Below are 25,559 nucleotides of genomic sequence, written 5' to 3' on the forward strand. Positions count from 1 at the left end.
TATCTGCTATTTTTCAATAGTTAAAGCATAAAATAATGATACACAATAATGTGTACCCGTTCTAAATGGGTTGGTTCTTCCATCTCATTCTAGTCTAGGGTTGTCTTTCCTATGTGTCACAGAGTTCTTTCAGAGGTGGACACTGACCTGCCGTCGGTCTTCTGGAGCTTTCAGGAAGAGGGCGTTGATGAGGGCGATGGCGTACGTCTGGATCTCCTGGTTGGACCTGAAGGTTCACATGAGTAGCAGAGGGTTAGAAGCATCGTGCTCCACTGTAGATTTGACTCAAATCCGTTCTCCTGCTATACCACTAACACAGGGGTCTTCAACGTTTTCAGGCCAAGGACCCCTTAGTTGAGAGAGAAATGAAGCAGGGACCCCCTACAACCCATAGATTCCATATAGTTTCATTGTTTGACAGCACAATCATCAGTGTATTTTGGGTTCATGTAAATTTGTGTTTTCAGATCTTTAACCAATTGAACCGTCAATACGTAATAAACTTGACCTTTCACTCTGTACTTAGTCTGCTCTTTTTCCCCTCTACACAAAACCTCTTCACCGAAAATAGCCAATCTACAAGCTCACAGCGCCTCGCAGCGTGAGGCGTTGTGAGCTTGTAGATCTGCTATTTTTGGCTAAAGTTCTCAGAATATGGATGCTAGGGTTCAAGTGGTTAACATAAAAATGGAGAAAAAAAAGCTTCTATCACACAAAGATTTGGAGGACCCCCTGTAGCAACTCTGAGGACCCCCTAGGGGTCCCGGACCCCCGGTTAAAGACCCCTGCACTAACATGTGGAACGCCTTACCGCAAGCCCTAAAGGAGTGTAAATCTCTAACCTCCTTCTTATTGTCTGAAAAGTCACCTACCAACGGCTGCTACTCCAAACTTGTAATAGACTCGCCTCCCCTTTTCCACTGTAAATATCTCCCTTTTCTTTTCTTTTTCTTTTCCTTTTTGAATGCTTTTCCCCTTTTGTTACTGATGATATCCTATGCACAGTACAGTGTTCTCTCCGTATGTCTTTCAATGTTATATGAGACACATAAAGTGGTTCCTGTGTAAATAAGCCGTAAAGCTTACTAAGATCACCTTTTAGTTGACCTTGTACAGGTGATTTGTACTGTCATGAAGCTGTACCTTTTCCTATACAACCTTCTAATAAATTCTTCAGCCAATCAAAAAACAGTCATTACTTTAATGTTGCCGTCTATACACTGTATATGGACCTTACTAATGCTCACAGTCACTACAGAAACACTGCTGTCTATAGGCTAATCGCTCTGGGCTCATGAGTAGTAGATGGTTAGAAGCATAGGCATCACATTTTAAAGTACGAGTGGTTAGGGGTTACCTTTTTTAAACCTTGCCTCCATACTACTCAACTGTATATGGATGGACCTTACTAATAATGCTCACAGTCACTACAGTTTGCGATGTGTTGTGAGCTTGTAGATCGGCTATTTTCAAATTGCTGAATTACGTATAGGTCTGTAGTGGTTTTGTGATAATAATCAAAATCTACAAAGTAACTAGTAACTAAAGTTTTCAAACAGTTGCAGTGGATTGAAAGTACAATATTTGCCTCTGATATGTAGTGGAGTAGAATTAGAAAAACTGCCTGCTCGCTGTGTGTCTCAGAGGTGAGCTGTGTGGATAGCTTGAAAATCCACCTGTCGATGACTTAATCTGAAAGAGTTTCCAGCAAATGGAAAATACAGCCGGTCTTTTCCTGGAAGATTGGCGTGGCAAAGAAAATTCTAGTTGGCGGAAATCCCCGCCAATGATGTCATTGGCAGGTACTTTTCGAGCTCATCCACAGCCCGCCTGTGAGACAAGAGTCTGTGGACAGAAATGTACCATTCTTTAGAGAGCATTAGTGAGGACCCATATACTGTAGACTAGAGTATAAATATGTATTATATGTGGATACTGTTCAATACTACGACTACTCAGGGCAGAGTAACTTGATATTGTTTTTGGGCTTTTAATGCCTTTATTTGATAGGACAGTAGACTGACAGGAAATGGGGAGAGAGATGGGTTTCCAAGCTGTGTCACGATACACGATTTTATCACAATTCTTTTTCACATTGGTTTTTATGGTTATTTTTCAAGTTGCTTGACAAAAACAAGACTCTCTGGGTTCCTTTTGGGAGGTCTAAATTGAACTTTACAAGTATGTAACTCTGACAGACTACTGTCAGAGTTAAGTGGAGACCTTGACATTTTAAAGTTTTAGAACTACTGATTTAGACCAAAATGCAGGTTTAAATTAAATTCTGCAATGAATCTCTGTATTAACGATTAAACAGGATTTTTTACAAGGCTCCATCAATTGTATCACCATATATACGATACCTCTGAAAAGGCATATCGTGGAGACATTGTATCGTCTGAACGATAATTATCACCATATCGCCCACCCCTATATCACACGGATAACAAAAATAAGAATTTAAATGATTTATCTCCGCTGTTGACTTCAGAAAGTAGTCTTGGCTGGAAGTCAACAGAACATATTTGCGTGGCAGCCAATTTTCTCTCACTTCATACCAAAGCTTAGGTTACTAAAGGTTGGAGGTTATGGTGTAAGAGCCAACATCTCTGCAGTGTGAATACAGTCAAATAGTGGAGATTTCTAAACATCCTGACACCCACACCCTTCACACTACCACCAACGTTATCAAGCTACATCGGTGGTTCTCAACCTGTGGGTAGGGGCCCTCAGGGGGGTCCCCAAATTATTTGGGGGGGTCCCCAGATGATTAGCTTAATGTGCAACATTGTTTTCTCACTCAACAGTAAACAGACATACAGTTTAAGTGTATAGAGGGTATCTGCACTTTTCTAAAGTGACAATTTAAGGACTTTAAAGACCTTTTTAGTACCTCTGGTCAAATAGAAATTGTGAAAATAGCAGATCTACATGCTCACACCGCCTCGCAACGCGGGACATTGTGAGCATGTAGATCGGCTATTCTCACAATGGAATAGATCGAGTCAAACTAAATGTAATGCCAACTCCTACAATTCCAAGTGCTTGTCACTGCTTCATCTCTCTCTCAGCTAGGGCAGGGGTTCCCAAACTTCTTTGTCTCAGGGCACTCCATGAATATTATTTTTAATCCGAGGCACCCCTACATTATAATTTTCACTCCCAGCACCTTATATTTATAGCATATCGTCGTTGTCGGGTGGAAGCCTTGTATGTCCAAAACCGTTCGTTTTGTATTTATCATCTATAAAATGTACTAAACTAGTGAAAACAGCCGATCTACACGCACACAACGCCTCGCACCGCGAGGCGTTGTGTGCTTGTAGATTGTAGATCTTGTGCTTGTAGATCATTTTGGCTAGAACTGACTGAAAATAACTTTGTACTTTGTTTGTACAAGTTTAAAATGATACTAAATATCCCTGCCCTGGACTGCCGTCACGGCACCCCAGGGTGCCCCGTCACCCACTTTGAAAACCCCTGCACTAGGGGGTCCTTGGGCTTAAAAAAAACAACAACATTGAAGACCCCTGCTATAGGACAACTCCTCCATTCAGCCACCCAATCAGACATCATCAGGATGCAGGATGCATTGCGATCCCTGTGCATGTGTGTGTGCTCACACTTGCAGGTGCCCGATGAGCTGTCCCACGGTGATCTCCTGCGCCACCCGGTGGTAGAGGCTGTGGCTGTTGAGCACCATGCTCTCCAGGATGGCCAGGGAGCGCTGCAGGATGGACACGTCCACCATGGGCTGGTTCACGTAGCCTGCAATCTGGACAGGAACAGCAGAATTACACACCAAGACTGGTTCACATTAGGGCATTCACCAAATATTCGAATATTCGAATATCAAAGTCACTATTTGAAGTTGTTGAATTTTCGCTTATTTTAAATTTTGTATTGTTTAGAATGCTCTATACCAGGGGTTCTCAAACCTTTTTAGGCCGTGACCCGCAAAAATAAACATATTTGAACTGGGGACCCCCACCCTGACAAGCACTTGGAATTGTAGGTATTACATTTGATGTGATTCGGTTCCGCAGATAAATATTGTGAAAATAGCAGATCTACATGCTCACAACGCCTCGCGTTGCGAGGCGTTGTGAGCATGTAGATCGGCTATTTTCACAATGTTCGCCTCTTACTTAATTTTTGACAGTTTGGCCAGTCCTGTCGAATATTCGACTATTCGAATACGTTGAGGTCGAATAATTCGAATACTAAAAATCACTATTCGTGAATGCCCTAGTTCACATAGCCTGCAATCTGTTAGGAAGAACAGCCAGGGGCGTCTTATACTTTAGCTATTGAAAAATAGCAGATCTACAAGCTCACAGCGCGGCACCGAGTGCCACGCTGCGAGCTTGTAGATCTGCTATTTTTGAGAAGTCGTGAACATTTGTGCAAATCTTTGAATATATGCATTTTTTTAAGCGAACATTTGGAACTAAAATTTTGCTTCTGCGGGGTGCCTGGAACGAAGTATTTTGAGATGGGAGTCCGTGGCCAAATACTTGCACAGATTTTCCCGATTTTTCAAAAATAGCAGATCTACAAGCTCGCAGATATAAAGTATATCTGCTATTTTTCAATGGTTAAAGCACAAAATAACGCGTTCCTCCCAGTCTAAATGGGTTAAACCCGCTTCCCCTATATGAAGAACATTGATGGGGGGCCCGCAGTGAATCCTTGTAGCCAGGGCCTAGAATTTGGTGCGACGCGACTGTGTACAGGAAGAACAGCAACAGCATGGTTCACATCCAATTCCACTGCCTGCAATGACAATGCTCCCAGCTCTACTGTGACCATAAACACCTTGAACATTAGTAAAGAGATAGATGTAGTAAGGTGGGTAGATATAACTGGCATTCCTGAGGAGCAGCTTTTGTGTATTCTTTGTGACCTGGGAGTTGTGGAGGATGAGTTTCATTTTGTTTTTCACTGACCATGATGTAAGAAATTCAGATAAATCCAGGATTTGAATCCAATTTTGGATGTCTGAATGTTGTCTGTCTGTCTGTCTGTCTGTCTGTCTGTCTGTCTGTCTGTCTGTCTGTCTGTCTGTCTGTCTGTCTGTCTGTCTGTCTGTCTGTCTATAACACTGTTGAAACAGACAACACTATATGGATGGACATCTGCATTGTCCAGAGAAAAAAGCAGATATAATGGCAGAGGTATTATCGAGCCAGCTAATAATGATTCTTGAGGTTTTACAGTAGCAGAAGGAACCGAGTGAGAGACGTGATAACTACTGAACTACACACACACACACACACACACACACACACACACACACACACACACACACACACACACACACACACACACACACACACAGTGAGAGAAGGACAGAACTAGTCGTCACAGACCATATAAAACTGAGGCTGCTCCAGATTAGACATGGGGTTGCTAGGCAACAGAAACAACCCACACAGTTCCGGAAGACAAGGCAAGGAGGGCTGAAGGTTGAGTCATTATAAGAGCACCAAAGAATGAATGAGTGAATGCAGCCGGAGAATTCAGAGAAGATCTCAAAACTTTAATAACCTTTTATAATGACTTACATAAAAATACACTTAAGATACTGTTAGCCATTTCACCAGATTCTCTTTTTCTTTTGTTTTCTTGTTTTAATGAACAATTTCCCTTTGTAATGACGTCAGAGTGACTGTTCTGTATTTTCCGTTTTAGTTAGTTACAGCTACAGCTAAGTCATTTGAACCTTCGCATTACCTTCCTAAAGATGGGTCATCTGTGCGAGCTACTAAATACGTAGTCCCCAGATGATAACCCTAACTGCACCCATGCATAAACTTAACAATACTAAAGGTTCTTATACTTAATGATGTTTTTATTTTACTTTATTTGTACCATGAATTTGGCCAACCCTATATTGTTTGTGTCATGAGTATCCATTCCAAAGAGAACACAAATATTACACAGCAATAATCTGACGCAATGTTTCCCGCTCCCAACGATCTTTTACTCCATGTCTCTCTCTCTCTACTGTAAAACTATCAAATAACGGCAGAAATGCCCCCAAAATATGTTTAAAAAAAAGGTAACATGTGAGTGTGGATTGTTGCTGTTGCTGGTACCTGTTTAATGAAAGACAGAGAGAGAAGGTACCAGGATACTATCCCATGGTCCAGGATACTATCCCATTGTCCTTACCTGTTTAATGAAGGACAGAGAGAGAAGGTCCCAGGATACTATCCCATGGTCCATCAGCTCCAGGAAGGCAGTGAGTGTGAAGGCCAGCATCTCACCAAAACTAGCGGAGACAAACATAAAACTGTTTGTTTGAAGACTGTTTTGTGCAGCTATAGAGTGACAGTGATGGTCTTATAATGACCATTAGTAATGATTAGTAATTATATGAAGAGAAATCTGGGAAGTGCTCCTAACCCATGTATACGTTGTTATACCTTTCAATCCGGGAGACAACTCTGTGTCTCATTAGCTGTTGCGATACATATAGCAACATCATTTCTTTACAAAAAATAATAATCATTTGGAATGTTTTAGAAGGCATTTTTAAGAATCGGCCTCTGGTCAAATTGGGTTAAAGTTTAAAAATCAAACCTCGGTTCGAAGTGGAGCGGTGAATCTGAGCAGCTATACCGTGTGTGCGTGTGTGTGTGTGCGTGCGTGCGTGCGTGTGTGTGTGTGTGTGTGTGTGTGTGTGTGCCTGCACAACAGCGCCCCTCCTTTAACTTGTGTGTTGTGTGTGGCCACTCAAGGTATTGCCAGGCTACAGACATAGCCAGCCACCCACATAGCCACCCACCCACCCACAGACATACCTGTCTATTGGGAGCGCTTTCACCGCTCCAAAAACAAATGGGGATAGGGAAATGAATGACAATAGCGGGGTGCCGCGATTTTTTTCCCAAACAAATCATCAGGGATTATAATTATACCAGTAGTGAGATTTTTTTTCAAAAGCTTTCAGCTTTCAGGAAGAAACCAAAGATATACAGGGAAGACATATTTGCATATTATAACCACACCTGGGCAGTGGTGTAATATGGATTTTAGAAGTGGTGCCCCTCTAAATTCGTGACGTGATGATTCATGTGCGTGCATGTGAGGCGCGCGTGCATGCAGCTAAATAAGTCTGGGCTCGCCGAGCCCAACCGAGCCCACGGCATCTCACCCCTGCACCTGGGGGTCTATTAGAGTAACTAGAATTTCGGGCCCCCTTCGGGGGCCCTCAAATCTAGAGCTCGGGCCCCCTCCGCGGGCCCTCACGGTATACCAGCAATCAAATGGATTTGTAAAGGGCAAATATGGGTAGTTCTTTTTTTGAGAAAAAAATTTTTTTTGAGAAAAAAAAAGTTTTTTGAAAAAAAAAGTTTTTTTAAAAAACAAGTTTTTTGAAAAAAAAAAAGTTTTTTGAAAAAAAAAAGTTTTTTTGAAAAAAAAAAAAGTTTTGGCCTAATTGTGTTATTATTATCTATCTATAAATGCGAGAAGTCTCTGCGTGTCTGTCTGCGTGTATGTAATCCGCGTATCTCGAGAACCGTTCGTCCCACCGGCTTCAGATTCGGCACGCGCGTTCCCCGCCGCGGCACGGAGTGCAGTGCCGGGTCTCGACCCGACCCGACGCGCGGTTCTCCCGAACCGGCGCGAAACGTTCGGAATCTCCTTATGCAGGGTTGATTGTTGACATCAGGCTGTTCCGGAGGAAATCGGCGAAAGCTCTGACTCATTGTGACATCACTTCATAAAAGGCTCTGACATCACGTACGCCACATGAGTCAACAAAAAATCTCTGTGAGTGTGTATGTATGTATGTAAGTAATCCGCGTATCTCGAGAACCGTTCGTCCCACGGGCACGCGCGTTCTCCATATATGGGCATAAAATGAATGCCCCCATATATGGGCATAAAATGGATTGCAGACAGACAGATACATATATCTACGTCCCACGGGCACGCGCGTTCTCCATATATGGGCATAAAATGTGTATGTATGTATGTAAGTAACCGCGTATCTCGAGAACCGTTCGTCCCACGGGCACGCGCGTTCTCCATATATGGGCATAAAATGAATGCCCCCATATATGGGCATAAAATGGATTGCAGACAGACAGATACATATATCTACGTCCCACGGGCACGCGCGTTCTCCATATATGGGCATAAAGCATAAAATGGATTGCAGACAGACAGATACATATATCTCCATATATGGACATAAATGGACAGAGGCAAACAGATGGTCAAAGATCTCCAACGTTCGGAATCTCCTTATGCGGGGTTGATTGTTGACATCAGGCTGTTCCGGAGGAAATCGGCGAAAGCTCTGACTCATTGTGACATCACTTCATAAAAGGCTCTGACATCACGTACGCCACATGAGTCAACAAAAAATCTCTGTGAGTGTGTATGTATGTATGTAAGTAATCCGCGTATCTCGAGAACCGTTCGTCCCACGGGCACGCGCGTTCTCCATATATGGGCATAAAATGAATGCCCCCATATATGGGCATAAAATGGATTGCAGACAGACAGATACATATATCTCCATATATGGACATAAATGGACAGAGGCAAACAGATGGTCAAAGATCTCCATATATGGGCATAAAATGGACGCAGACAGACAGATACAGACAGGCAAACAGATGTTCAAAACGGGTCCTATGACAACAGGTATAATGAGGTTTGCATTAAAGGGGGAACCGGCACTGTGTCTGCAACACAGTTGGAGGCACAGACAGATACTCCATATATGGGCATAAAATGGACGCAGATAGACAGATATCTCCATATATGGGCATAAAATGGACCCAGAACTATAACTGCAGTGATCTCCATATATGGACATAAAATGGACGCCGACAGACAGACAGACAGATACAGATATCTCCATATATGGGCATAAATGGACACAGGCAGACAGATGGTCAAAACGGGTCCTATGAAAACAGGTATAATGGGGTTTGCATTAAAGGGCGGGGCATTCATTCCCTATTTACATTGCTCCGAGTTGGCCAGGTCGCCGACTAGACGCTGGGCCGCCCTTGCTTCTAGTTACTATAATAGGCCTGCCAATGTTTTATTTTCATTATTTCAATGTTTTCATTTTAGCAACACACACACACACACACACACACACCCCTACACACACACACACACACACACACACACACACACACACACACACACACACACACACACACACACAGACAGACAGTATGTTGCTGTGAAGAGGTGAGTGGGCCGAACTCTAGATGTGAGTGGCCCGAAGGGCCGCCAACTTCTTGTAAGATACAGGCTCTTGGCTAGCTAGGCTCTCGCTGCTGCGCCCGTCACTGCTGAAGCAAACTGTAACCTGATACTTTGCTGACGAAAATTGCGTAGGAGACACTCTGGGGAAAGATTTGCATAGCAAACCCACACATTACTTTTCTACAAAGTGTACATCGTGCGAATACAATAGCTTCAGGAGAAGCTGCTAGGAACATTAGGGTAAAAATGCGCGATTTTTGTGCAAAAGGTGGAGTCTTTAGATGCAGTGTAAATGTGATTCTATCGCGCAGGATGCTTTAAAATATTTGAAGAGCGTCGCTGTGGGTTATGGCTGCTGAGATGTTAACTCCATAGTAGGCCTGGGGCGGTATGGACATTTTGTTACCGCGATTACCGTCTTCCCATTTACCGCCGGTACTGCGGTAATTACCGCACCCCCATATCTATTAATTAAGCTTTGGCGATAAGCCAAAATATTGCAATCATCTTCCCAAAAGTCGCCTCTCCACAGTGGAGAGGAGACACAGCCTGACTGCCCGAGTTATACTTCTCTGTACAGCACAGCGGGTCTGGCTTTCAAAGGAGCAGATCTACAAGCTCACAACACATCGCATCGCGACGCGTTCTGAGCTTTTAGTTCTGCACTGTCGGGTTACCATAGTAACGTAGGCTAGCTACTTGGGCTTTTCAGACACGAACAGCTGTGTGAACAAACCAGAAGAGGAAGGGTAGTCAGATCGTGTACAGTGATTCTGTAAACTCACGTCACGTCTCAACTCTCAAATCGCAGTGATTGAGTGCTGCTATATACAGGTTTTAGTTACAAGACTTGACAGAAAAGGTTATAAAATCGCCGACGCGCCGTACGGGGCACAACGTGCGACGCGGTGGAGAAAGTAAAATAGTTTCATTTTCGGTTTTACTCCACGCGGCCCGCGCTCCGCCAGTAATCCGTATGAATAAAAAAAGATATGCCACAACACAAGGTATGTATTAACATCCTTGTGTCGAGTGGATTACAGAGAAAGTGTATGCTGCTCCGTCATAGAGTTGTGCTCCGTACCCTGCTCTGTGCACTGTGTGCAGGGCGTGATTCCTAAACCCACCAGGATTGAGTTAAGACCCGCCTCACTCCTGGAAGTCCTCGCGTTTCCACGAGGCGGGTCTTAACTCAAGCCTGGTGGGTTTAGGAATCACGCGTGTGCAGGTCTGTGTCTGAGTGACGTATGTGGCTTCCAACGTGTGGTACACGGCCCAGAGCAGAGCGGCATGGAGCGCATGCGGTCCTCGCTTCTCCCCCGTTTTAAAACTCGCTTGTTTTCCAATAAAAAATAGACCTTTTTTTTTGTCTTTTTACCGCGGTAAGCACAATGACACCGCGGTAGACCTCGGTATACCACGGTACGGCGGTTACCGCCTCCAACCCTACTCCATAGACACATACAAAACAGAAAAAGTACAAAACTATGGCACCACCTCTTTAAATGTAATTAAATGTAATGTAAATTTAAATGTAATTTTGGCTCATTGTTTGTGCTGTGTAAGCCAGAAGCCAACACAGTCCTGGGTCAATTAAGTGGGTTTTTGCTATAACCTACAGCTGCGCTTTGCCAGCCCACGGCAATTAAAGTACGGTGTAGAAACAAAGCACGCCGCCACACTGTGGTTGGTGTCAGGATTCAAACTCACTGGGTGCCACTCTCAACCAGACGGGCCAGGGTCCCAATGCCCTCCATGTTGATGAACTCTGTAGCGAAGGTGGGGTCGGCGGAGAGCTTGGCCAGCTCCTTCAGAGCCTCCAGACGGGCGTCGATGCCGTGGGACTGAATCCTCTCCAGGAGCTGGCGGGCTGCGCGGGCCTGTGGGGCGGAACCACACTCAGTCCATGAGTCATGTTAACGGTCCTGACATAAAGCAATCATGAAGAGTTATTCCATGAACAAAGATCCCGCACTCTGCTCTTGCTCAGCAGCTCCTTTTTATTTAAGTTGACAGATGTTTCGGTCCCACAGGACCTTCATCAAGAGTGTTATTTACAGGGTTCCCACACATCTTTACCAATTAATTTCCAAAACTTTTCCAAAACCTTTCCAGAATATTTAACCCGATTTCCGGGACTATATAACAATAATTCAGCTCAATAACGAGTCACTTACTCCTATGCGCAATGCCCAAAAACAAGTAGTGTATGCCAGTGGTTCTCAACCTTTTCAGGCCGTGACCCCCGAAATAATCATATTTGAACTGGGGACCCGGCACCCTGACGAGCACTAAGAATTGTATTGTGAAAATAGCCGATCTACATGCTCACAATGTGAGCATGTAGATCTGCTATTTTCACAATAATTTTTTTTGAAAGTGAAAATATCCCTTTAAGGCATTTTAACACTTATGTTGCAATGATTTTTTCTCTTCAATGTCTCGCGTTGCCATGGTTACCATAGACTTCCATGTAATTGTGCAATTGTGTAAAAAGTGCACGCCCATGCCTAGATGATGCACCACGTGTGTAGATGCTGTTCACAGCTTTCAAACAAAAAAATCCGCTTGGAAATCCGTTCAGGCATTCATGATTTATCAGCCATTATGTTTTCTTCAGATGTAAACAAACATGGCTGCCATGTTTGAAAGAATGAGTTGGTATGGGGGTTAAACATGCAATTTCGCGATCGCGATCATGCCTAATACATTTCTGGAGGTCCAAAAAAAAAATTTGAAAAAAAAATTTTTTAAAAACCCCCCCCTTTTTTTTTTTTTTTTAAACGGCCCAAACTCGGGAAACTCGGGGTTGGCACAGCGGTAGTACCAATACAAACTCGGGAAACTCGGGGTTGGCACCATATGTGTTAAGACACAGAATTCCCACTTGAATGCATTATCCTAATTCCCGTTGAAAAGAGTCAAGGACATGCACTTAGTAAGCGAGAAGAAACAAGTGTGGTTCTCACCGGGGAAATGGCTAATCGAAGGATGGTCCCGTTCTTAATTTCACCACGGCTCTAAAGAGAGAAAAAGCAGGAAGGTAAAGTACAAGTTCACTGACTCATCTGCACAATGACACATAAAACACCGTCCCCACCCGACCCCAGACACATACCTGTTCAGTGATGTAGAGCTGAGGACCGTCAGCGTAACGCAGCGCAAACTGCTCCGACCCAGATAGAGACCAGCTGACAGCAAAGCAGAGAGAGGATAGTTTAGTTTAGTTTAGTTCATTAGCACAGTGGTTCTCAACCTTTTCAGGCCGCGAACCCCCAAGTGATCTTATTTTAACTGGGGACCCCCCACCCTACGGGCACTAAGAGTTACATTTTGCATAACACAATTCTATTGTGAAAATAGCAGATCTACATGCTCACAACGCCTCGCAACGCGAGGCGTTGTGAGCATGTAGATCGACTATTTTCACAATTTCTGCTTCTAATATTTGACAATTTGGCCAATGTTTAATTTGTCATTTTAGAGGTACTAAAAAGTCCTTAAATTGTCACTTTAGAAATGTGCAGATACCCTCCATACACTCAAACATTATGTTGGTTTGTTTACTGTTGCGTGAGAAAACAATGTTGCACATTAAGTTAATCATCTGGAGACCCCCCAAAATAATTTGGCGACCCCCCCTGGGGGTCCCGACCCACAGGTTGAGAACCACGGCATTAGCACAGTGTAATATAACATAGAAATAATACATGTATAAAAAAACAGGTTATTGTCCAATAAAATGACGAAGCCAACAGGCTTATTGGAATCCTTTCCTTTATGGAAGAGGTCATTAAATATAGCATACATTGCAAGTTTAATAAGAACAATACAAAAGAATACAAGTTTACAAGGGGACCAGGTAAATAAAGTACTGAAATAAAAACTGAATATTTATTTATAATATTTAAATATTGGCAAGGATAATGATGACTTATGGCATAGTTCACCCAAAAAAGGAGACTCTTTGTGTCTCCATAGGGAACTACTGATCATCAAATTATTGGCTTAGGAATGTGACAAAAAATAAAACATAGCCATGAAGTCTCCATGGGGTGAGTAATCGACAGAGAAAAAAGTAATTTTGGGGGTGAACTATCTAATTTTCAACTCATTTTGATGAAAAATGCATGTGATGATCAGCAAGTATAAAACAGAGGTATGTGCTAGGGCATTCACGAATAGTGATTTTTAGTATTTGAATTATTTGACCTCAAAGTATTCGAATAGTCGAATATTCCACAGGACTGGCCAAACTGTCAAATATTAAGTAAGTAATAGGCGAACATTGTGAAAATAGCCGATCTACATGCTCACAACGCCTCGCGTTGCGAGGCGTTGTGAGCATGTAGATCTGCTATTTTCACAATATGTATCTGTGGAACCGAGTCACATTAAATGTAATACCTACAATTCCAAGTGCTTGTCAGGGTTGGGGTCCCCAGTTCAAATATGTTTATTTTGGGGGTCATGGCCTAAAAAGGTTTGAGAACCCCTGGTATAGAGCATTAACAAATTCATCCACCAGGGGCATTGACAACTCATTCTTATGACTTCCTATCTAGCCAACCTTTATAAACTATACATTTTTTAAAGAGAAAACAATGAAAAAAAAAATATATATAAGCGAATATTCGACTTCGTTGAACAACGTCGATTAGTGACTTTGATATTCGAATATTCGAATATTTGGTGAATGCCCTAGTATGTGCACAGATGCACAAAGTTTGTTTGCGACTCTTTGGTGTGCGTGCGTGCATGTGTGCGTGTGTGCGTGGGCGTGTGGGTGCATGTGGGTTGTTTGACTGTGTAATCATCATAAGGGAATCTGAACAAATTATTAATACAAAAAGTGCAAAAGAAAAAGACAAAACTAAACTAAAACTAAGTGCATTCATTGTAATAATCAATATTCTTCGCCCAGTACAGCATAATCTACTATGTGCATTCTGTACCAAAAGGTTGCAAAAGTCAGCCTGCCGCCTTTTGCAGAAGCTCCATTTTGGAGGAGTAACAGATGAATAATTGTGGAGGAGTGGGAATACTCAGTGGGCGTCAAGGACTGAAGAGCAAATACATTAATCTAACAGCTTCAAATGAGTGTGGAAGGCAGTGGGAGGAGAGGGCAAAAAGATATTAACGTTAAAAAAATAAAGTGTTCTTCATGGACGGAACATAATCAATTATCAGGGGAAATTAAATATGTGAAACAGTGATACAGAGGGCCAATAACAACAGGTTATATAAGCAACAAAAAACACTTTTGGTTAAGTCTGGTCCTGACCTGAACTGTGAGGAAAAACTAGCACTAAAAGTACAACAGTATTATTCTTAAAGTACCAAAAGTAAAAGTACTATGCAGAATGTCCCATTTCAGGTTTCTAAATGTATAACAAATGAAAATAGTAGATCTGCAACCTCTGTGAGCTTATGTTGATCAGCTACAAATTTTCAAATGGATGAAAAAGTAAAAGTACAACATTTGACTCTGAGATTCATTGGAGAATTATAGGTATTGGAAATTGGACATACTCAAGTAAAGTACAACTACCCCAGTAAAAATTGTACTTATAGCTATACTGTGTAAGTTGCTAAACTAGTGGTCAGTAGCGGTATTGCTTTTTTCGACCGTTTTTCGCCCGGAGTCGTCGCGGACCACCGGAGCGGCGCCGCAAACCACCGCGACCGATAAAAATCCGTGGAGGGGTAGAACGCATGGTAGAACGTAATTTTCTGGCCAGGATTTGGGGATTAGGAGGTTAAGAATCCTTCACCATGGTAAGCAATGTAGCTGAGCGAGGCTACTTCCTGAAGACACGGCATATAAGCTGTGATTGGCCGGTAGTGTATCATGTGTGTATGATCCGCGATGTGATTGGCCAACGTATACACAACGTATACAGATGACGCTATTTTTCCGCGAAAACCGGACCCCGGCCAGGATCATAGAAAACATATAAAGAGAAGGCTTTAGAAGCTAAAAATAACGGAGTGGGTGTTCTAAAACTTTAGCGATTTAACAGTTAGGACAATTTTAAGATTTGATTTATAAAAAAAGTTACATGGTACAACTTTAAGTACAGTACTTTCCACCACTGGAAACTAGTCCTCTATGTGAGTTTGAAAAAAAGAGACATACGAGTAGAGCCAGTCAGACACAGGCAGAGGGGAAACTAAATGCCATAACTTGTGTCTATACCAGGGGTGTGTCCCAAAGTAGTGTAAGGGGAACCAGTGTTTGTTTGCCAAACGCATATCAACACAGCAGCCAGCCACTGTGGATTCCCAGAGTCTTATATGACAGCTCAAATGAACAAATTCAAACATTTAGTAGAAAAGTAAAAGAGAAACACACAAGGAAAATGTAAACCATGTTCTTTGTAAATTACTTGTGGCAAACAATGCCCTTGGCCATTGTTGATTTTTGCTATAAATATTTTATGTACAGTATGTATGTATGCATGTAAGTAATCCTTGCCGAGCCATGAGTGTAGCGTGAGGCAGCTTGATGTACAAGTACTCTATACAGGGTTCCCACACATTTTTACCAATGAATTTCCAAAACTTTTCCAAAACTTTTCCAGGGTATTTAACCCAATTTCCAAGACTATATTATAACAATAATTCCGCTCAATAACAAGTCGCTTACTCCTATACGCAATGCCTAAAGACAGGTAGCGCATGCCAGTGGTTCTTAACCTTTTCAGGCCGTGACCTCAGAAATAATCATATTTTAACTGGGGACCCCTCCACCCTGACGAGCACTAAGAGTTGAGGAATTTTGTATAACACGTTTCTATTGTGAAAAAAAGCAGATCTACATGCTCACAACGCCTCGCGTTGCGAGGTGTTGTGAGCATGTAGATCGGCTATTTTCACAATTTCTGCCTCTAATATTTGACAATTTGGCCAATGTCTAATTTGTCATTTCAGAGGTATTAACAAAATCAATAACCAAAGACAATGCATAGCTATTTTTTCCAGGACCTTTCAGGGCCCTTGATCAATTCCAAAACTTTTCCAGTACTGGAAAAATATTTTTCTAATTTCAAAATATTTCCAGGAATTTCATGACCATGGGAACCCTGCTCTATACTGTACCTCCTGGACATGGCGCTAGTATGACACAGGGACTTACCCCCACTCCAACCCTTGATGCTGAGAGCCAAACAGGGAAGCATTGGGTACATTTTATAGTCTTTGGTATGACCTGGCTGGGGATCTAACCCCCGCCCTCCCAGTCTCAGGGCAGACACTCTAAACTAGGTTATGTACTGTACTACTGTTGACAAGTTTTGTTATTTGTAGGATGGCATGCAGACAGGAGCGCTGGTTTTTGGTCCACTCAACATCCTTCATAACGTTCAAGTAACGTTAAGTCGTAATGCCTGATTTTACACTTGGTTGCATGCTCAAAATAGCTGATCTACAAGCTCACAACGCGCTGCAGCGTGACACGTTGTGAGCTTGTAGATTTGCTATTTTCAGAGCACAACACCGAGTGCAACCAGTCCCTCCCTAAGTTTTTGTGTGCCATCGGATTGGTGGGCAGAGTAGGGCTGGGTGCAATAACCGCAATACCGCCATATCGTGTTTGTGTAATGCATAGTGCAGTGTCGAGTTCATAACCACAATTATACCGTGATTATTTTTGTATTTTTCTTTTGTATTTTTTTTTTAAACAACTTTTTTTGGAAGATATCGCCATACCTTCTATAAACAGTGACTTATTACTGCGAGCCCTAGGGTTGAGTAGTTATCACGGTCGCACGGTCAAAACGCGCAACTGGCCTACACTTGAGAATTGGCTTTCTGCATTGATGCGCCCATTTCATGGAATGCTCTACAACTCACGCTAAAAATGAATGCCCCAATATCCTATGGACAATTTAATAACCTGTTCTTAAATCAGCCTACTTGTAAATGTTTTTAACTTATTAATTTTCTGCGGTGGTTTTATTTAGTTGTTTGTTTCTGTGTTTTATATCTGTATATCGTCGTTGTCGAGTGGAAACCTCGCATCTCCAAGTTTCAAATTTGCACGTTCTTTCGCAAAGTAAAGCCCTTATTCATCATGCAAGGCTGTTGCACAAAAGTAGTGAAAACAGCAGATCTACAAGCACACAACGCCTCGCACCTGCTTGTAGATCGTCTGTTTTCACCAGTTTAAATCATTTTTAAAATGATAAACACAAAACAAACGGTTTTGGACATACAAGGTTCCCACCCGACAACGACGATATGTTTTAATAGTTGTGTGTGTGTAATCTGGACAGCATTGCAAATGAAGGTGAACCTCAATGCTCTTTTCGAGAATAAAAATAAAGGGTTCTATCAAACATTACAGAAATTAAGAAATGGTCATGCATTATGCATGAAATACAGTATGCACCAAGTCCAATCACTGGAGCGCATAACATTTGACTGTAAACACTGTAATTATAACTGTCTGTTTCCATTTTGTTTCAGCACAGAATCAGCACGTCTCTGCTACTCCTCCTATGCTGATGAGACTACAGTTCCACTTTGATGTTTGATGATTCATGCAAATCCCTGATCAAATGACTGTGATCTTTACTACACCCACTCTACATCTGGATCTGATGACGTCTGAAACCCCTGTGAGTTAACCCATTTTAGGCCTAGAATTATTGAATGCTTTAACCAGTGAAAAAATAGCAGATATACAAGCTTGCGAGCTTGTAGATCTGCTATTTTTCGTGTCGTGAAAATGTGTGCAAATCTTTGAATATATGTATTTTCAAAGCGAACGTTTGTAACTCAAATTTTGCTTCTGGGTGGTCCCTGGAATTAAATATTTTGAGATGGAGGGTCCGTGGCCAAATACATATCATGTTGGGGGTCCTTCACATGAAAAGGTTTGAGAACCACTGACATATTAGTCTCTCAAGAATAGAGCTCCAGTTAAGTGAAAATCTGCTATTTTTCAATAGTTAAAGCATAAAATAATGATACACAATAATGTGTACCCGTTCTAACTAGATAAATACATTGGAATGAACTCCCCATTGCAGTTAGAATCAGAGACTCAGGCCATAGCTGAGTGGTTAGTTAGTGAGCCTGCCTGGGGAACCAGAGCCCCTGGTTGTCACAGGTACGATTCCAGGCCAGGCCAGCAATGTGTCGAAGTGTCCCTGAGCAAGACACCTAACCCCCTCTGCACTCCTCTGTTGGGTTAAGCTGAAAACTGAAGTTCCCCCCTTGGGATAAGATGGGTATGTAAAAAGTCAAATAAATCTTCAGACTCCACCTCAGCCGGTAGCACTTGCAGGCTTATGCAAAGGCTAAACTTGTCATTTAGATAGCATGTAATCTGGGTTCCCAGAAGTTTTTCTCTTTTTCGCCACTAGATTGTGAACCTGGCATCTTATAGTGCAGGGGTCCTCAATGTTTTCAGGCCAAGGACCCCTTAACTGAGAGAGAGAGATGAAGCAGGGACCCCCTCTACATGTTGTATAAATGCATTCTGCAGATTTTCATCGACTTGTTTGACAGCACTGTCATCATCAGTCTATGTTGGATTCGTGTTCACTTGACCTTTCACTCTGTACTTGGTCTGCTCTTTTTGACCTCTACACCAAACCTCTTTACTGAAAATAGCTGATCTACAAGCTCTCAACGCCTCGCGCTGCGAGGCGTTGAGAGCTTGTAGATCGGCAAATTTTGGCTAAGACAGAAAGAAGTACTGTATGGATGGATGCAGAAAGATAAACAGAAATTACACACCGGAAACAGGAAGTAATTATTTGTTTTCTCTCCATGGGAGCGATGCAGATGCTTACCCATCACATACTTCTCGTATTATGGATGACAAAGGCTTTTTCTGCAAACAGGAAATGAAAGGGGAGGGAAAAAAAGAAAAGTGAATGACGCTGTTATTATTACAAAACCACAGAGTCATTGTACACCAGTGGATCTCAACCTTTTCCTGAGTCAGTCAGGGCCCACTTGGACATTGTAGTGTAAGAGTAACCACAGGGCTACTGCAGGGCTACTCCTTGGTGGCTCGCACTTGGGCCATATGTCAAATCGACCGGCTTCATCGGGACACGCGGGACACGCTTAACGTGGCAGCCTATCGGCTGCCACGTTAAGTGGCAGCCTACCGGGATGGGTGTGGTCAGATGGGTGGGCCGTGTTCATTTTCAGAGCATGTTCAATTTATCGACCAATCGACTGTGTTCCGGCTTCAATCCGTGGAACCATTTGTGGGTCGCAGACACATTTTTATGGGTCCCTTAATCTTTTTGTTTTGTTTTTAATTATTATGAATTCAAAACATTTTCAAAAAACATTACCCAAAAAGATCTACAAGAGAGTTTGTAGATCTGCTGTTTTCACTAGTTTAAATATGTAAATGTAAATTAACTCCGCTAATACAACGTCACACAAAAGCATCATTGCAATTTTTGTGAATGGTCACCCCAAACAACATTGCTTGCTTAAGTGCCCTTGAGGAGGACACTGCACCCCCAGACTGCTCCAGTGGAGCTGCTCAGTGGCCAGCAGTTTAATTGTACTGGTTGTACTGGTCAGCTCCCAGTACAACAGTATCACACTATGTTGTACTGGTCAGCTCCCAGTACAACAGTGTAAGACAGTGGTTGTTGTGACCGTAGGTTGCATTTACTATGAACACCTGCAGCTCATTTGCATCAGTCAGTCACGTCTCATGTCACGCTCCATATATGGCCAAGAGAATTCATTCCATGTCCCTTTTAAAACCATATATGGAGATCCCTGGTGTCAACAATATTAAGACCATATCATGGGAATGCCCATATATGGACATATCATGTCATGTCTCTGTTGTTTCAGCACCCTTAGGGTGTCTTACTGGTGCAACTGATCAGCTCCCAGTACAACAGTATCAGACTGTGGTTGTACTGGTCAGCTCCCATGGTTTTAATGGGTGTGTCTTTGTGTGTCTACTGTATGTGCACTGCAGGGCGCTGCTGAAGATTAGCATGTGTGCTCAAGCTACTACCCTGGGTAAATAAAGAACAAAAAACCAACAAAGAAAATCCAGTTGAAATATGGAGATACAAGGTTTCTGACCCGACAGCAATGACTAGCATGTTTTAGTACGAGTTTTATACAGACCTGGTCGATCTCGATGAGCTGTGCGTTGGCACCGGGCCACTCGATAGCTACCTTCACAATGTCAGAGGGAGGAGGCATGATTGACGTTCTATTGTAACACCCTATGGAAGAAAAAAGAAACATTAGCATCAAGCATATTGTATCCACAATAAGCAAGCATACACATATAGCACGAAGTCTGATGTAATTTACCCATCCTACCTGGGTCACGTTTTCTTCCCCCATTCAGAAATCCCAATGACTTTAAAGGAGCTATAGTCAACTTTTTCTTGAAAAACGGATGCTAAAATAAAAATAATGTTTCGAAAATATTTTATAAAAAGATAAGCTTCATATATGTGTTTCAATTCAAAAATGACCACAAAAAGTGTAAAATAATGATAAAATAATCATTTTGGCCATTGTCGGACCGACACTTTGTTTACATTCTAGTCTATTCTTTGATAGTGTTAGACTAGGACTAGGATTATATATAAAGCTTATTTTTTTATAAAATATTTTCGAAACATTATTTTTATTTTAGCATCCGTTTTTCAAGAAAAAGTTGACTATAGCTCCTTTAATATCACGTCAAATAGGAACTATGTTCCAAAAATAAACAAATGATCCCGCGATGGATATGAAGCATTAACGGAGAGAAAGCGCTAGCCTAATGTTATTGCCACCGAATCAGTTAAAATGTTTTCGCCAGAAACAGTCTGTGTCAGAGCCACCTCCTCGATAATATCTGTCGGGACAGTTTGTGTATTTTTGGACCACAATGCTTACATGAGACGATTCTAAAATGACCCATTGTTATTCTCCATAGAGAAAAACGTCCGCGACCCAGGGGATGAACGAGTTACGTCAGGACTTCTGTATTCTATTGTGTTCATATTAAGCAATGCTTTACACACTGTCCACTACTTTACTCTGACCTAGATTTGGAGTAAAATGCCATGGCAGCACTTGTTGTCTAACAGGTAAATCTGATATGTACTATGTATATATTCCAAGCTATTTGAAAGCTAAGCCCTGAATAAACAGTTTCAAATTCTTAAAATGTGTAGTAAGTCATTTATGTTAAAATGTGTGTTTAAATATAGTAGACATTGTCGCTATAGACTAGTGTTTGATTTGATTAGATTTTTATTTGGATCTCTTTTAGCCATCGGCTACTCTTCCTATCTATTGTCTATTGTTGCTATAGACTAGTGTTTGTTCATACAGGATACAAGATGGACGAGAAGTGTAATTGGAAATGATGAGACAAATAAATTAGCATAATTGGAACTGGAACACTAGCGTAAGTCAGTGGTTCTCAACCTTTTCAGGCCGCGACCCCCAAAATAATCATATTTGAACTGGGGACCCCCCACCCTGACGAGCACTTGGAATTGTAGGAGTTGGCATTACATTTAGTTTGACTCGATCTATTCCATTGTGAAAACAGCCGATCGACATGCTCACAAGGCCTCGCGTTGCGAGGCGTTGTGAGCATGAAGATCTGATATTTTCACAATTTCTGACTCTAATATTTGACTATTTGACCAATATGTTTGACCAGAGGTACTAAAAGGACCAGAGGTCCTTAAATTGTCACTGGTAGATACCATGTATACACTTATACTGTACAGTATGTTGGTCTGTTTACTGTTGAGTGAGAAAACAATGTTAACATTTAGCTAAACATCTGGGGACCCCCCGAAATAATTTGGGGACCCTTCTGGGGGGTCCCGACCCACAGGTTGAGATACTGTATCATTGTTGTCGAGCTTGGCTCTCCTAGTTAGTTTTTTTGTAAATGAATGCTCTACTTTGTTGTACAACAGCAAAAGTATCGAAACCCGACATTTAATGGATCTGCTATAACTTTTGTGTGACACTATTGTACAACAAAACTTTCATTTATACATTTGTTTTAAAACATTTGAAAGCAATATAGGCTACAAGGTTTCCTATGTAGCCTGTCAGTCAAGCTGCCCAAGGGAGAGAGAGAGAGAGAGGGCCAGCATGTTTGTGGTTTATTTATTATAACCTAAAATGTTTTCAGATACATATTTTAGTGTGCTGATTAAGATTAGCATTGCAAATAAAATCAGGTGTGTTTGGAGGAACGTGCGGCTTTGGGAATCACACGGGTGAATGAAATCAAGATTCATATTTATTCATGAGGGTCAACGTCGTTACGCACTACGTTTTCGTTTGACAGGCAGTGATTAAGATTGGCCTTTTAGGGACTTTTGATGTATAATAAGAATACACAAATTGTATTATGACCATGCTCTACACGTCACCTGGTGGAAAAGTGCTGAGTGGTGTCAATCACTCTCACAGCGTTGCCGTAGAAACCGCTGTGTCAGCCCCCCTGTGAAGCCACACACACACACACACACACACACACACACACACACACACACACACACACACACACACACACACACACACACACACACACACACACACACACACACACACACACACACACACACACACACACACACATTTGAAATGTTTATTTATGTCCAGAATGTACAAAGGACATAAACAATATCAGTGCGGTCAGATAATTAGGAGAACGCTGTTACAATACTGTTGGCATACATGTCAAACACAGCAGACAACAATCATGGGTAAAGGAAACAACGCCTCCTCCAAATCGAGCGGCTTCCTATAATAGCTGATACAGAGCAGTACCTTGCTAACTGTTTGGCCCACGCACAGCACACGCACGCACAGCACAGCACGCACGCACGCACACACGCAAGCACACACACCATCAGTTCAAAACATGTTAAGGTCCAATATATCAGACCAATGTTACTAGAGCCCTAGTCTCGCGTGGCCCATAGAGTATATATAAAATAGAGAGCGGACGAGCCCCGCCCCCACTATCATTTCAATGCAAGTGCTCAGTGGCGTTTTGAAGCAACGGCTACGTGCTAGCATGTAGCTAATCCAGGTGCATTCTGGGGGAAATTGGAACCAGCGTGGTTCCAAAATGACGTCACGCTGCTCTCCTCTCCTGTCTGGAGTGGAGGGGCGGGGCCAAAATGCGCGTTTAGGCTGCAGTTCCAACTTTGGCCACCATCGGGGTTGCTTCAAATCTAGCCCTGGGTTCTGGGGGCTTGGGCGTGGCCAGACTGTTGCCTCCCACAATTTTCAAATGCTTCCATCATACAGTCTGGACTGGGAGCATGGAAGCTCTGATCATGAGTCAAATATAAAAGGATGTGAAGCCCCACTTCGTCTTTAAATTCACGCAAATATATCCTAATATAAATGAAAATCATATGCGTGTATACCTTGCTGCTTAGCTGATATATAAATGAATAGATATATTTTCATGAACGGAAATACCATCTTCCGTTACTTGGATTTGGGGAGGTGTAGTTCCAGACTCGATTTCGCATTCGGAGATTGTGGAATAGTTGTCTGGCTACGCAACACTACTCGAGCCCTGACCCATTTTTGGATCTGATTGCCGATGCAGTCGGTGTGTGTATGCATGTGTGTGTGCGCGTGTGTGCTGTGTGTGTGTGGCTTAGATCCATTTGACCACAGTGTTCGGAATGTGTAAAAGGTGTTTGGTTTCACATACTCTAGTTTCCCACCTGGATGGAACTCTCAATTGAAATCTGCATGTTTGACATTTACTTGAATTGGACTCAGTGGCAGAATGAGACAACAATGCATGCATATTCAATCAGTGTGAAAACGTGGTCCAAGTGAGCGTAGTGCACATGCCAACGGCCATGTGACTACCATCTGTTACAATGTTGCTCTTCTTTATCTATCTAGCATGCACGCACGTACGCACGCACGCACGCACGCACGCACACATGCAGACTACATAGGCCAATTGTAGGAAACACAAAGCGAGCGACACATAAGACTCTGTGTCAGTGGGCAATCCGTGTAATACAAAGTAAAATCCTTAACCTTAAGTTAACAAAACACATCTTTTGATGCACAAATTTGGACACATCATCAGTGTTGTTTCTTGGAGTCACTCAGGGAATAGGGGTCTTGCAACAGACACCTTCCTGCCGGTGATCCGGCCGAGACTGGTCAGACACCGACCCCCCGTCCCACCTGTGTGGCATGCTAGCTACTGTCGCCACTGTCTCTAGGGGGATTGGCAAGAGAGATGTTATCCGTAGGTGTTGGCGACACTAGGAGGATCGGACCTGGTTCATCCTATGTCTGACCAGAAGTCGGTGTTCTTCTGTGTGTTGCATTTTTTTAATGGCTGTTTAGATTCTATTATGGACATAAATGTATATATAAGAGGTTATAGACCAGGGTTCCCCAATAGGCGGCCCGCAGGCCATTTGCGGCCCGCGGGGGGCTACTGTCTGGCCCACACCAACCCCAGTAATAATGGTGGTATAAGAGCAGCAACAACACTAGTATATCGTCGTTGCCGGGTGGAAATCTCGTATCTCCAAATTTGTACACTCTTTCCCAAATCACACAAGGCTGTCGCACAAAAGTAGTGAAAACAGCAGATCTACAAGCAACGCCTCGCGGTGCGAGGCGTTGTGTGCTTGTAGATCTGCTTTTTCACTAGTTTAAATTATTTTTAAAATGATAAATGCAAAACGAACGGTTTTGGACATACAAGATTTTCACCCGACAACGACGATATCTGAACTGTCGCTGGACTAGGGTCAATAGTGTGCCTGTGTTCAAAATGTCCAACTGAATCGCTATCCAGTGTCTTGGTGTGACCGTCCTGCCCTGTCACTGTAACCATTTATTTTCTGTTTCCAAGAAACTGCAAATTGAGGCATTAACCTTTGCTTTCATGAAATACCTGAGATCATTAAGATTTTCTGAAAGATTGTATGTGTATTTCTATCGCGAGTTTGCCAGTTCAAATACTCTTTAATCCTAAACAAAATAACCGGGAACGGGCTATCTACAAGCTCACAACGCGTCACAGCGTGACACATTGTAAGCTTGTAGATCGTCTGTTTTCGGTGCGTGACACGTTTCCATAGAAGACAGACATTGCTGACTTCTATGGAATCTAAATGAGAGAAATCAGTTCTGGTGAACTGAGAACTTTAATCCATGTATCCTAACACTATATACTATATCATAGCCAGTGCTTAGTTTGTCAGTGAATAGGTGCTGCACTCATTAACGTAACTGTCGAGCGAGCAGCAATTTACTATTTTTTTTCCTTTTTTACCTTAATTTACTCA

The 25,559-nt window shown here is 42.4% G+C and overlaps 1 protein-coding gene across 2 annotated transcripts in view; it reads right to left on the reverse strand.

Moving 5' to 3' along the window:
* The window catches only part of LOC308286545 (engulfment and cell motility protein 2), a 52,677-nt gene that overhangs the window by 23,278 nt on the left and 3,840 nt on the right, over nt 1-25,559 (reverse strand). For both annotated transcript variants that reach the window (XM_080727594.1, XM_080727593.1), the window contains exons 3-11: nt 22,644-22,714; nt 20,368-20,468; nt 19,047-19,087; nt 12,362-12,434; nt 12,213-12,263; nt 10,954-11,123; nt 6,178-6,277; nt 3,624-3,775; nt 148-226 (exon numbers count right to left, since the gene is read on the reverse strand). In XM_080727594.1, coding sequence (XP_080583720.1) covers nt 148-226; nt 3,624-3,775; nt 6,178-6,277; nt 10,954-11,123; nt 12,213-12,263; nt 12,362-12,434; nt 19,047-19,087; nt 20,368-20,445 — 744 coding nt within the window. In that variant the 5' untranslated portion in view covers nt 20,446-20,468; nt 22,644-22,714. The remainder of the gene's footprint in view (nt 1-147; nt 227-3,623; nt 3,776-6,177; nt 6,278-10,953; nt 11,124-12,212; nt 12,264-12,361; nt 12,435-19,046; nt 19,088-20,367; nt 20,469-22,643; nt 22,715-25,559) is intronic.

The sequence above is a fragment of the Nannobrachium achirus genome, assembly GCF_963921795.1.
Source record: "Nannobrachium achirus genome assembly, chromosome: 6".
NCBI lineage: Eukaryota > Metazoa > Chordata > Actinopteri > Myctophiformes > Myctophidae > Nannobrachium > Nannobrachium achirus.